This window comes from Pomacea canaliculata, linkage group LG11, assembly GCF_003073045.1.
Source record: "Pomacea canaliculata isolate SZHN2017 linkage group LG11, ASM307304v1, whole genome shotgun sequence".
Taxonomy (NCBI): domain Eukaryota; kingdom Metazoa; phylum Mollusca; class Gastropoda; order Architaenioglossa; family Ampullariidae; genus Pomacea; species Pomacea canaliculata.
The window spans coordinates 16,629,038-16,643,971 of NC_037600.1; the positions used below are offsets into that span (position 1 = coordinate 16,629,038).

Sequence of the window (14,934 nt, forward strand, 5' to 3'; positions counted from 1 at the left end):
CTGAGAATAGATGACAAACGACGATGCCATTCAAACAGTATCCTTATCATCTCCTAGTATTCACATGTATATCATGAATATATATTCACAGCAAGAAAGGAAAATGTTTATCTCTGTTACGACCAGATATAGACAATAAAGATGTATTGTATTGTATTGTATTGTATTGTATTGTATTGTATTGTATTGTATTGTATTGTATTGTATTGTATTGTATATGTCGACCCGGACATGACTTCTGTCTCCATGACAACCTGACTTCTGTAGTTTTCTTTCAATATCTTATACTCGTGTACATCCACTCATTGACCCTCCCAACTTTCATTTTTAATTATTGCCTCATATGTCTGTTTCAAAAGCTTCAGAACTGTTGTATTACGCAATCGCATCCACCCGTTGTCAAGGTAACAATACCCATAATGCTGGTCGATAAATGTTTCAAATGACATTGTTTTCTGAAAGATTATATTTTGCGGTTGTCATTTTTTTTATGTAACGCGCTGAATGCCTTGTGTCATTTTTATATTGTGACAATTTGAATATATTTTTTTAACGACGATGGCTTTATTAAATAATTAACGAACTCAGTAGAAGGCATGAAATTCTCGATACAAGGAAGTGAAATAATGAAAGAAATCTGCGAGGACAAAGGCTTCGTTGCTAGTGGGAAAGGGAAGGGTTGGAAAGACCAATCTCTATTGCATGGGTTTATTAAAAATATTTTTGAGGTGGTTGTTTTATTGAAATTATAAATCAAAAGACTCGGGTAGCGGAGTGTAAATAGGTCGTATCCTGTTTCTCTCTTTCTTTTCGTATATGTTTGCTTGTGCATTATTGTGTGTGCGTGTTAGTGGATGAGTTGGTTGGAAGGTGAATGTGTGGTCTTCTTTGTATGTGTGTTTGTCTGTGTGTGCTTCTTTCTCTGTTTAATCCGTTTTTCTAAGTCTGTCACTCCAAGCGTTACTCACAACCATGGGTCAGTTGGACATTTGGATATTTCATTCACAAATCCTCTTCCTAAATGTAGTAAATTCCCGCTGTGGTGACCACCATCGGGTGATCAAGATGGCTTCCACTGAAATCAGCCAATCAGATGATGTCCTTGAGGTGTGGTAGTGGAGTGGTGAGTGGGGTGGTGGGGTGGTGAGTCGCACTCAGTGACAGTCCAGTAAGATGCAAGCTTGCAAGACGACAGTCCTGATAGAACTGCAACCAAATCGAACTCTGACATTAAGAAGGCGTCTTACTAGCTTGGCGAATCACATGACACTTTGTCTACCTGCCAGGTATCGATCTGCTCCTCCGCTCCTGTCTCTTGTTGGCAAACTCTTTTTTTCTTTCTTTCCTTTTTCAAGTGAAACTATGTATACTCTGCCTTTTCCTTTCAAGATTAAAAAAGACAAGTTAGGAATGTCTCAAACAGTTAACATTACAACAGTTCACTTTGACAAACACATGATAACATTACATCATTAGAGAGAATTTGTAACAGCGAAATCTTCGGGACAGGCTGGTCCTACAAATAAAAAAAAAGAGCAATAGATTATAGATATCATATATATATATATCATGATTAGAAGGTACTACAACAGACTTTGTAAGCCTCACTACATGATTAGAAGGTACTAGAACAGGTTTAAAGACATCACTACAATATTAAACAGAATTCAAACAGGTTTGATAACACCACTACTTGATCAGAAGGTACTAGAAAAGGTCTCATACTGGAAGGAAAAAGAACAGGTCACATGACACTTCTACCTATTTGAACGCTGCCATCGCCATTTTCTTTCTGTCTTGGTAGTGGTCTTTTTTTTTTTCTTTTTCTTCTGGTCTGTGAGGGGTTGCTTAGCAACAAAACCCGCGGCAGGATAATGGCAGTAGATATCCGGTAGTCAGGGATAGATAGACCTGTGTGTCAGCACAAAGGAGGAAGGGAAGAGCGAAACACGTCTGGGAGAGGGGTGGCCACAGGGTGGGGTGGGGAGTAAAGCACTTGTCTTGATCACCCGGTACATTACCGCCCCACGTGAAATATTGATGAACCGCTTCAGACTACATAAGCTCTGCTGTAGGTGGCGCTGTGTAAGCAGATGACAGTGACGTTTGAGGATGGCGAAGGAATAGAAAAAAAGCAACAAAAACCAAGGAAAATCCTCGCCATGCTTATCCTTTACATCCTGTTTATGTCGGGCAAATGCTAACGCCAATTATTAAATTGATAAAATGTCTGAACGTTTTCTGAGCGAAATTCAGTGTAGTAATTATGTCAGTTTGATGATTGTTGTTTGGTTGATGATTACTTTGTCTGTAAGACCTTCAGCTACAATAAAATGGCATGTTACAATAATATGACATCAGCTGCAATAGTTCAAGCTGATAATTTAACATGTCAAGCTGATGATGTGACATGCCATGATGATGGCAGTTGTGCTTGTGGTGATTGGGACTAGGTGGTTGTGGCAGCAGCTGTAGTAAATCGGATAATATGTACAATTAATGTAATACAATAGAAGAAAACATCTTCAAGAGGCTGTGATTTGTCAACCATGTACACCTTGCTAGATTGGCAAGCAATATTTATGAGGAAGTATGCACTCTAGATAACGAACGAATGAAAGAAGAAAAAAGGAAGAATAAACACTTTAAAAGCGGGCAAAAGAGAAAAAGACAGTATAAATACCATATGTTTATTTTTTTAAGCCTTTGGATGCATTCAAAAGGATTGATAGACAGCATGTTTCAAGAAAAATATGTGATTCATATTAGGAGATGGAGAATGTGTTTATAGATAGTAGATATTTATAGTATAGATAGTATTTATTTTATACACTTAGCTAGATGTAACCTAGCTATCTCATTTTCTGTTGGCATTAGCATCAGTAGGTTAAAGATATTAGGTACTCTGGTTCATTTTTTGGAATGAAACTTTTCGTAGCTGTACCAGACATGGATAACATCATATTAAATGAAGTTTATCCTCTTTATTGATACAGAGCATAGGGCAAGTCTTACATTATTGCTGGAGTATCTTAGGGCATGATACAGGATGTCTGAGATTCTTGTGGCACATCACTTATGAAAACAAAACTTGTCACTGCTACTGGGATGTCATTAATTCATTCCGTCCAGTGACAATCTATAATCACGTGTTGAAAACATATTATAAACATTTTATAAACACTACTTACACCCTTTGATTTGACCAGACGTGTCCAGAACAACACCTATAGAGACTATCAACTTAATTTTCCCCAAGTCCCCAAATTTGTTTCTCATTATTTTCCAATCGTTCTAGCATTCTACAGGCTTTCCGTGGATGTATGTGTTGTTTCATCCTTGTTATAACTTACAGATATAAACATTTATGGTTGTATATATATATATGAGACAGACAGATAGAGATGCTTGAAACCCGACATCGATTTCAATGTGGAACACTTTCACGGCCCACATGTTGGGAGACCAAACAATAAACAGTGTCTTCCATCAAGGATGTTGTTTTCCCGTCTTCCTCTTTCCTTTGTCGGTTTCTCGATGCATCCACAGTCATCTGTCAAAAAGTCTTCTCTGTGTTTCCACAAACACTGGCGGGCATTTCTCTTGTCAGCCTCTGTGGGATTCGTACAGTCTGGCATGTCCATACACGGTGACTGGCATGGAGTTAGGAGAGACCAGGTCAGAAAAATACCGGATGCCGACGTTTAAGCGCAATACACGGTCGACAACTGCGCTTAACAGCAACATTCTAGTCACTCTGTTGTTATCTCCCTTCCATAGAGTTGCCGGCTGAGGTTACGAGGGATCTGTGTCTGTGTTAATATGTTTATTTTTCTCACTGGGTACAGCTCCTGGTAATCTGTAACTATATGCAAGCTGACATACAGGGACAAGGTGACAAAATCAAAGTGAAAACTGATTCAATATATATATATAACTTGTTGAGTAAGTTGCTTTCTTTGTGTACCGAATACTCACACAATAAAATTTGGATCGCAGTGACCTCTTTTGAGAAGTGCAGGATCCCTGCCCCGCGGTTATATAATATGGCTTATGCAAGGCTGAAATCGTTTCCTAAAGTTTCCTAACATTTCTTTTAAAAAATGTTTGGAACTCTTCCCAGACACCTAGTTTCTTGACTCGGATATAATGTTCTTACATTTTACTCTTTTTAAATTTTCTAAATTTTCGATTTTATGCATTGTTATTTTGTTACCTTTTCCTTTCTCTAATGCAAGACTTTACATTATATTTTAATTTCATTTGGATTTTTTTCTTAGCTAAATCATTTTTACGTAATATTTCTATCTTAATATTCAGAAGTTTTATTTTAGTTTAGTTTTATTTAGACAATTTTCGCTTATTTTTTTAAATAAGATGTTACACTTTTTTTTCCTATGCTTTTTTTGCCAAGAGGCAGTAAGGAGAGGAAAGCATCACATATTATCTCTGCTCATTATTTTATGATGCATGCAGCATGGGCGCAGACACACACACACACGTGCACGCGCGCAAACACTCTTTCTTTTTCTCTTTTCCACCGGCGACCATAAATTATGTCCAACGAAAGCTGGGAACTCTATTAATCTATTAACATTTATGTTGCACCAACTGCTGGTGTTTGAAGCGCCCTGGCTAAATTAACCCCGTTGATATGGATCTTAACCGCTAATTTTGTTATTTGCCCGGTATTCGCTAATATTGGAAAGAAATTGGTGCTCATTCAGTTCAGTAGATGGCCATTAAGATTTAAGTTAGATATTTAGTCCTACAAACGTTAAAATTCTATTTAATCTATCGCCCTTTTATTTTAAGGCATTTTAAGCTCCCATAAATATTTCTTGCATAGAAGTATTTTGTATATTTGTATATGTCTAGTAAGATAAAGCGTTCTTGTAATTGTTCACAGTTTCTTTATGTATTTACTTGTGATTCTACAAATTCCATAAATCAAGATCCTATCTATTCATGTACCCATAAAGCAATTAATTCCTTTGAAATGGGCTGATGGCCTAGTCAATAACGTTCGTTCTCTGTCTCTGCCTCTCTGTCTTTCACGCACTCCTTGATGTGTTCATTCTTCACGTCGATCTCTCAATCCCTCGAATGAAGGTAGTAAACACATATCGGCTCGGAAATTACAACCAGTAAGACTGTGTGGTTGGGTTGTAGTAACAACATTTAAGAAGTCTAAAAAACTACGAGGAGGACCACAATAACTGACGATGACAACAACGATGACAATGATGATGATGGCTGTGGCTGTTGTGGTGACTGCGAATTCCTTCCGTTGTTGTTTTTTCCATACACGAAGCCCGTTTTATCTTCATTCCCTAATGTGGGTGTTTAAATCTCTCTGTCACATGAAATATACAAACACATCAACAGCGTGCGGGGAGTTTTACTGGCGTCACGTGCACCCGTGTTTTAGTTGGAAACCGAGGGTTATTTCGCCCCGACACCAGACAGGATCCAGACATGGAGTCAGGAGTTATAAAAACTTACAGCAACAGCAAGTATTCCAAGATTTTATGAGAACGCTGTGGACCTCAAGTCTATCATTGCGCTTCCTACCCACCCCATCCACCCCAAAAAACTCCTACCCTTCCTTTCGTGCTAGTCTCCTCTACTCCCAACCCCTTACAAATTCCGTTGATTTGATGGCTTTTCATTCCTACTCTCACCATTGTGGCTGCTATGGCCACCGGAAGTGCAGAGTTTGGGATCTTGTTGACGTCCACCGCGGTTTGTTTTGCAAACGAAGCGGCCAAAGGAATTTAGTGAGAGTGAACAGACTCTGAGGGGGTCGTAGTAGTTGTCTTGTCACGTGACCCACTCACTTTGATGCCATTGGCGCACATTCCCGATCCCGAGGGCGTTAAGGCCGTGATGACATGGCGAGGGTGAGAGTTCCAAGATCTTTCTGTGGATGTAGCTGCTCTGGGGGCAAACACGCGATTATCTTCATTTGTACCAGAGCATGGATACCGTGTAAACACGTGCGAAAGCAGCTTGACAACAACACAGTACAGGTTGTTTAGTTCATTTGCTTTGTCTTTCTTTCATTATCCGCTCTTTCATTTTTTGTGCTCGTTCTTTGATTTATTTCTTCTCTGCTTTCTTTCTGATTTTTACTTCATTTTTTATCTTTCTTTTCTTTTCTTTTTTTCATTTTCTCTTTTGTTCGTTTTCTAATTCTTTCTATTTCTATGTTGTTGTTTTTTTATCCTTGGAAACAAACTTTCCTTTTTTTTTTCTTTTTTCGCTCTTTTTTTGATGATTTATTAATTAACTTTTTTTTCTCTCTCTCTCTCTTTCTTTTATTTGTCTTGCTTTCGTGCTTGTTAACTTTCTCCCCCTTCCTTACTTCAATCTTTGTTTCTAAACGACTTCTATCTTGTTTAACATTTTTAAACATTGTGTCGTCCTCTTTTACTCTCTCAACGTTAACGACAAATTCTTTTCTTAGCTGTAGTACCAATTAATAAAATTATTTCGGGACACTGGCTATTAAAATGAAGGGCTTTTTAAGCAACACCAATGGCTTCAATGGAACTCGTGCATCAAATTTTCATTATTACTAAAACTTCTGCTTTTATTTCTTGTCAATTTTTATTTCATGCTATTTTGGGCTTATCTTTTCCCAGCTGTTTCAAAATTTTATTTAACAAAAATTGGGGTAAGAAAGCCAACAATAAGATAGTAAATTCAGAGACACGACACAGTTGTAAACATATTGCTGCTACAAAATGTCGTAGATATTACATTTAAATTGTCGTCAGTCTGATAACATTTATTCAGACATTGGACTGTTGGTAACTGCGTCGATCTTTTTTTCTTATTTTGCCAGTCAAAGACTTCCATCCCATTAGAGTGTTGGTATCAGGATTGGGGGGTGGGGAGGGGATGAAGCTTATGTATTTTTGTTTTGAAAATGCAAAGGTAGAGAAGCACGGTCAAGCTTCGTCTCTTGCTTATGTTCGTGAAAGACAACGATGAACCTTTGAACCAGTTCGACAAAGAAATCATAGGAAAACTATGGCATTGCAATTTGAGCCAAAATACTAAGTGCGAACTTACTTTCCAGTACATTTTCCAGTACAATGAAACTTTGTGTTAGCTCGTCACCTTGTCTGGTTCAGAATGCAAATTAACAGGCATTCAGACAGGCTGAGGGGTCCTCACAGTAGCGGTCAGACCCACATGCATCAGAAAACTTACCCGTTGCATACATAGGAAAACTCACCTGTTGCATGCGTCTGTGTTGCAGCGAGCGCCAGGCTCCGCAGCAAGGGCCGCACGATGATCGGGGCCACAGGCAGCAGACACCTGGGCCAGCGGCGACGGGCCTCCTTGGCCTCCGCCTCGCTGGGTCTCACCCCGGGTATGCTGTCGCACCTGGAAGGTGTGGCCGAGGCGGACGAAGGTGGGGGTCGTTTTCGATCCGCCACCCGGCGGCGGGTGGTGGACACCAGCGACCTACGTACCTGCGCAATCCTGCAGACCCGCCTGAAGGAGATCAAGAACTACCCGGAGTGAGTACTCGATTTTGCAATTTTTTTTCATTGATGGTGTTTTGTTTTTTCGTGCATGCTTTTTTGGATTTTGTTTGTTTGTTTGTTTGTTTGTTTGTTTGTTTGTGTGTGTGTCTGTGATTCACTCTGACATTTGCCTCCGATATTTTTAGTGGCACGTGCGATTTTTTGAGGCTTGAAAATCTTGATGTTTTGTTCCAAAGGTCGCAAACACACCATTCAGTTAGTCTTAATAATTTAAAAAAAAACGGAACTCGTTGAAACAATTACATATTTTTTCTATGTTACTCTGAATGTGCGATGAGCTTCGTTTGCCCTCATTTTGTAGACACTTTTTTAGAAGTTGTTTTCTTTTGTTTATATTCGATTTCATTTTGTGCATGTTCTCAAAGCATTCAATTTTATTTATCTAAACAAATTTATGTAAAAGTCTATAAATTTTGTGCCTGTTTTCTTTAAAAAGATTCAATAGACACTAAAATGTTTCGCTCAACACGCTGAAAAGCGTAAATAGAAGGGAGACAACACTCGCAGCTAAAAAGATTTTATTTTGTAGTGTGCGAGTGAACTCCCTCTTCTAACTTTTCCTGAAACACGTACAGCTCGAAATTAAAACTAGTAGCAAGTCTTGCTAAAAGTATGGACTACAGGACTCAAAAGAAGCCTTCAGAGTTTGAAGGGGAGAGCTCTTGAAGTTGATGTTTCCGTCAAGAATTTAATTTAATGTCATTTAGCTTGATGCTACCTTGAGAGGATGTTTTCGTCTGCTGCCTTTTGAATAGTTCTGTATTTATTGTCCACTTTATTCCCTGCTTACCACTCTGAAAAGTCTGGCTCAGTATTTGATTTTTTTTTCTTTTCCGATAGCTCAGCAGCATTTTATGTGTGACAGTTCCAGACGTTGTCAAACTCGTCCACTGTGAAGGTGCTTCTTTTTAACTGGGCTAATACTGTTTTGATAATTGAACAGATTGACAAAGTTGTATGTGAAGTTCACCAAAATCTATATTTTGGAGCGAACATTTGAGACATAAGAACTTTGGTCTACATGTGCTGAGTTCAAATTTGTTTACTAATACAATAGGACGGGTGTGTGTGTGTGAGAGAGAGAGAGGTAGGAGAAAGAGGAGTGTAAAGGTTTTTCGCTTCAGCAATGGCTTTTAATCCGACTTTGTTTGGTTTAATGGATTAAATATCTGCCACGGACAGTGATTCTGTAGTGACATGTCACACTGATCTGGATCAGTGACGGTAGTCAATTCTGTTCGTGACACCCACACGAGAACGGGTCTACGTCCATCGTCGCATGGAGCCAGCAAAGAAGGACAACTGTTGTCTAACACCAATGTTCTTTTATTTAGGGCTTATCTCCCTTCCAACTCTTTCGCGTCTCTGGGCCGTTCTAGCCCGGATTTTTTAAAAATACAAACATATAAACGAGCTCAAAAGAACGGAAGAAATCTTGCAGTCTTGCTTCTCCCCCGTAAGTCTGTTAATCTATTGCTCTGTTAAAAGCTTCTTGCAAAACCATCCATGAAATAGTAAGCTACTCCATGCATTCATTCTATGTCAATCTTTCATTGGTCTCTCCCCTGTCCGTCAGTTAATCGTTCTCTCCATTGGTCACTTCAGACCATTCCCAAATATGAATAAACGCTTGATAAAAGTCTGTCAAAGCTTTTACATGAAGCTTTAATAAAATCTTCTGCAAACCCTTCGGTATAGCTGGACTGTCACAACTGTAGCTTCAGCTACACAATCATGCACACTGAGGAATATTGTGAACCTCTTGAACATCAGGACACGGATTTGTGTCTATATTGACACTAGTAGATGTATGGATAACAAGCAGATGTGAATGTAGATGTGAGTTTTTGTGTGTGTGTTGTATTACAAGTCGAAGTAGAGAGAGTAGCTAATGCGCATTAAGTACTAAATACTTTCATTGGTGTAATTAATAAACGAGTGCACTAAGGGACATTTCCCGAACAACCACATTAATGAGCTGTTAATGAGCAGCTTCATTACGGAGCATTTCATGGAGGAAAATTGTAGGAAGGAAATACATTTGCGTAGAGTATTTTCATCCGTGTTGGCAAGGTTAAACTGTTTAGTTTTGGAAGCAAGAAAATAATGAAACCTAGAATTGTAAATTGAATAGAATTGATGGCGGTATTCATTATTTGCTATTAAGGGTTCAAAAAAAAAAAAGAAAAAAGGATCGGTTGTTGAAAGTAACAATGCAGGAGAGATTACAAACACAATTCAATTTCACCTACACACGAAGAGTATAAATGGTTTAATTAGCTACTAAATTGCTGTAAAATTCACAGATATTCGAATTCTTGCCCTTTGAGTACTTGTTACCATGTGCTACAGATACAGACACGAGTTCAGTTGCATTAGCAGTGAACGGTAGTAAAATCTGTTTCTCTTTCTTCCAGCTTTCTCTCTTTCCTCCCTCTCTTTCTCTCCTGTTAGTGTTCCTTTGATAAGACCTCTTATTAGCGTTCACAGAAGGGCTATCAGCTCGGTGTTACTCAAACTAAAAATACAGCCTCGTGATTTCCTGTGTCTATGTTTTACCAATACTAACCAGATTAAAATTCAACGAAATTATGCTAATCTTTAAAATATTAACAGGCAAATTGTCCCCTAGATTTTCTACTATCTTCTCTACTATAATAGGATCTCTCAAGCTCAATATTTCAATACCAAGACCTGAACTCTCCAAGAAATATTCTGACAGTGTTCTTTGGATCAACCTTCCCTCAGATGCCCAAAGAACAGAATCCAGTCTGTACAAATTCAAAATGGGACTAACACCTTTTCAAAACCCTTTGATTATCTACAGAGGCTTCATTCCCAGCTTCATCATCTGTACTCGCACCGACAAAGTAAACATGTACCACATGTTGCCAGTCCCCTAGCTAACAACAACAACATAATAATAATAATAATAATAATAATAATAATAATAATAATAATAATAATAATAATAATAATAATAATAATAATAATAATAATAATAATACCACATACAAGAGATCGTGATTAGGAATGATACGAATCAAAGAATCAGGAATGAACAGGCTGTTCTCATAAACGCATTATTTTGTTTTGAATAGTTGTAAGTGAATGACGGAATATGGCAGAAACTGATGTGTAATACATAATATTGCAATTTATTATTATTCGAATGCTGCACTTGATTTTTTTTAAAGAATATCTCTGTCTGACAAAGCGATATTCGCTAAACGAGGCTGATATTTTCCCTTGGTGACCGAGCATGTTGGCTGGTTGTTACATCAGTGATATTCCTGCAGCCCGCCCCCTGGTGGACATCGGGGTGTGTGGTGGAGACTGGTTCAGACAGATGGACGTGTCACCGCGTGTCCACAGGTCTGAACTCAGCAAGCCGACTGTTTGTGAGGAGACTGGCTACCCCGCTCATCCCCCGCTTCCGATGCCACACTCCCCCGTGTGTTCTGTCTCCTGCGTCTTGCCCGGTGTGAAGGCGACGTGAACACGTGACATCAACAAGTGCATCACTGCCAGCGAGTGGGGTGGAGGGTGGGTGGTGCGTAGCCACGTTGGAATAAACTATTGGTGGGGGGAAGGGGAGAAGGGGGAGGCCGTTGTGCCGAGGCCGATGTGCTTATCGATCAACCATTGTCTGGCACCAGGCCGGCAGTCGCGGAGACCCGGGTGCGACATTCCTGCAGGCGTCTGCCGCGCACCGTTGGTATTTTGCTGCCAGCAGACAGGCAGAGCACGTGGTGACAGTTGTTGCCAGCTGCTTTCTGCGTGTGTCCTGACATTGTGCTGGCAGTACGTCACCATGTCCTGCCATTGTGTCTTGTGTGTACATGCAATACGTCACCATGTCCTGCCATTGTGTCTTGTGTGTACATGCAATACGTCACCATGTCCTGCCATTGTGTCTTGTGTGTACATGCAATACGTCACCATGTCCTGACATTGTGTGTTTGTGTACACGCAGTACGTCACCCTTGTCCTGGCACTGTGTCTTGTGTGTACACGTAATATGTCACCATGTCCTGGCATTGTGTCTTGTATGTACACGCAATACGTCACCATGTCCTGGCATTGTGTCTTGTGTGTACACGTAATACGTCACCATGTCCTGGCATTGTGTCTTGTATGTACACGCAGTACGTCACCATGTCCTGGCATTGGGTCTTGTGTGTACACGCAATACGTCACCATGTCCTGGCATTGTGTCTTGTGTGTACACGCAATACGTCACCGTGTCCTGACTTGGTGTGTTTGTGTACACGCCGTACGTCACAATTTCCTATGGTATGGTGTGTCCTGGACACCCAGCATGTCAAAATATTTATTCTAGTGTGCAATGTATAAACGAAGTACGTCACGCAGTAAACAATATGCTGTGTGTATACAACATGTCACAGTACCCTGGCGTGTGTGTCATTATATCAGTTCGGTGCAGCGGTAAACAGTAGGCTACAGTATTGTACCCTGTGAAGATATCAGGGTACAGTGTTACCTGTCGTGTAAAGAGTAGGGTACAGTGTTGTACCCTGTGAAGATATAGGGGTACAGTGTTACGTGTTCTATAAAGAGCAGGGTACAGTGTTATACCCTGTACAATCAGCAGGGCACACATCTTATTGATGCCATATTTTACAATACTTTTCAGGCGTGAGTCTGTGTTCCGGTCTGTTAAACATTGCAGTAAAACAGCATTCTGTCTTTAGTGTCATTAATGGTGTGTGACATGCCCCACAACACTAGCCTTATTATCGCCTGCCATCCATGAACGACTCACTAAAGGTTTCTGTCGTCCTCATCACTCGTGCACGAGCTCGTCACTTACCCCACAAAAGATCTCTTAAGTCCTTTTCCCGCGATCAATATCCACAGACGCACCCACACATTATGCTACTCACATGTTCGCAATTCTTTGTTGACAAAAAATAATAAATAAATAAAAAGTGCCGTCTTCGTGCGCTTGCACTCCGAGGTTGAGGCTAAAAATAGCAGCACGCGGTAGACCCGGGGGGTGGGGCAGGACGACGATGGTGGTGTGTGTACACGTGCAATCAATGTGTTCAATACACGTGGCGGGGTTGTAGCCTTGTAGCCTGCATGTTCATAGTCTCTGTCGACATCTACAGAGTAAAACAGAAGTGGTGAGCGCTTCTCCTACCAACGGCCATTTTGATATTTATGACATCATTCGCCGGCCATACAAAATTATCTACTTAAAGATTAGCCTGAGCTGTTTGGTCAAGCTGTTGTTTCTCCAGTGTTTTAATACTTTGCAATGTGTGCAATCCCAGCCTGCCTGGCACTGCTATCCTCTGAGTCACCGCAATCCGATTTTTGTAATTAGGTCCATGAAAAAAATAATGACAGACCTGTTTAGTGTTTGTAAATATATAATTATTTATAATTAGAAAGTACCCAGAGAAGACAGAGTATACAGTAGCAAACCCTTTTTTTCTAATGCACAATTTTCTGTTTGTGGTTGTGCAATATAATAATAATAATAATAATAATAATAATAATAATAATTATTATTATTATTATTATTATTATTATTATAAATCTTCACAGAGCTGCTGAAATTTGCGGTTGCCCTGACAATCCGGATCAAGTGATTTCAGTTGGCCCGCGGGCCGCACGCTCCCTGCCCCTGGCGTGAAAGGACAAAAGTGCAAAGCCCTTATCTTTAAAAAAAAAAAAATGCTGAGGAGGAGAGTATGGAGAGGGCGAAGGTGCGAGGGAGGGGGATATTGTGTGAAGTGCTGCTGCTGTCAGTTTTCTTCACTGCTGCTTGTCTCGGCGCCTGGCTTATTCCCGGGCAAACAAAGGACAAGCAAATAAATACACAAAATGGTGTCTGGCTTCTGTGGTGGTCACGTCCTCGAATAATTGTGGGTCTGTCCTTGTTCTTTATCTTCGTCTTATTCTCGATCTTCATTTCGATCTTGAAGATAAAGATGGCCGCATTCTTTTTTTTTTTTTTTTTTTTTTTAAGCTTCGGTAAATTTCCAACGTGTTCTGACTTAAAACAGTAAATTACTGTTTGTACCAACGCCTTTTAGTATTTGTTTGGCTAAGTTCCTTTGAGTAAGGACTTTTTGGACTGCTTATTGCAGCATCTCTAAAATACTTATTGGTGTTTGTTTACAACGTCTCTAACGATCAAAGATTCAAAGAATCCAGATTGTCCTCTCCGTACTGCAGGCTGAAGCTCAAGGATAGACCTTGGCTGACTGCTTGAAGACGATAAGCCGCCATCTTGGTCCTCGTAAGGCCAACTGTCTTGTGGTCTTCATGTCCTGCTCTGCCTGACACTTTTTTTTTTTTTTTTATTATTAAACTGTCAACATTGCGAGGTTTTTTTTTTTCTTAACTAACTGTAGTTCTTGGATTTCAAAACTGAGTAGGTTTGTGTTTATGCTTCGTGTTGGTTTATTATAAATCCATAAATATGAAGAGATGATACAGGTGGACGATGCAAAAGAATTCAGATAGGTCATAACCATAGAAAATGAGAATTGTTTGTCTTTATTTTGTCAGAATTTAGTAGTACAAACCATTCATACGCGCAGTCTTACCCTTGTCAAACAAATTTCATCAAACTTTGTTTCTGAAAACCACAAATGTTCCTGAGATGAATTTTAATGTTTGGTATCCTCGTGATGAATATAAATATTTTTTTCGTAAATATATTAATGTCGCGTCATCTTGTAAGTGTTTTAAGTCCATCGATGGTGTGATGGACCTGGTGTAGCCAGCATCACGTGGTTAAACACTCGCCAGACCACGACTGACTGCGCATGCTCCCTTCTCGCCGAGGAGAGGAAGCGGTGATGGAGGGAAGGGAGGGGAGAAGTTGGTTAACACTGGGCGAGCTGGTGGGCGGGTGTGCAGGCCTTTCTCACTTGTCTGTGACTGAGCACCGCTCATCAGGCGTGGGTGTGCATGCAAGGAGCCTGGCATGTGAAAGGGGAGCGGCTGCAGCTTTCACTAAATTTTCCATTCTCTCTCTCTCTCCACACGTTCTTTGTAGACAGCTGATATTAACTCATCGATCACCCGGGGTGCTAATCCTGTTAACTGTCCCCATCACTGTTTGCGAGGAGCCTTGTTTTTTTAAGGATATTACAGTCCGACTTTTGTCTGGCAACTACATCGGTAGGTGTCAGAGCTGGAAATCTGAGGATCGGGTGACGGTCGGGTGAGGGGTGGGGTGGGTCGGTCTGGTGAAGCTAATTCATCTTTTAGTGTTTGACTTGTTCACTGCAGGTCCTCGGCAGTCACTAGATGCTGGACATGGCCGACAAAGTTTACAAAATTACAATGAAGAGTATTTTTAGACGGTTTTCCATCGCTTTTAAAATTT

At 40.1% G+C, this 14,934-nt stretch overlaps 1 protein-coding gene across 26 annotated transcripts in view; it reads left to right on the top strand.

Moving 5' to 3' along the window:
* Window positions 1–14,934, top strand: part of LOC112574940 (voltage-dependent calcium channel type A subunit alpha-1-like) — a 278,315-nt gene that overhangs the window by 151,464 nt on the left and 111,917 nt on the right. For all 26 annotated transcript variants that reach the window (XM_025256343.1, XM_025256329.1, XM_025256324.1 and 23 more), the window contains one exon: window positions 7,271–7,535. In XM_025256343.1, the coding sequence (XP_025112128.1) occupies window positions 7,303–7,535 (233 nt within the window). In that variant the 5' untranslated portion in view covers window positions 7,271–7,302. The remainder of the gene's footprint in view (window positions 1–7,270; window positions 7,536–14,934) is intronic.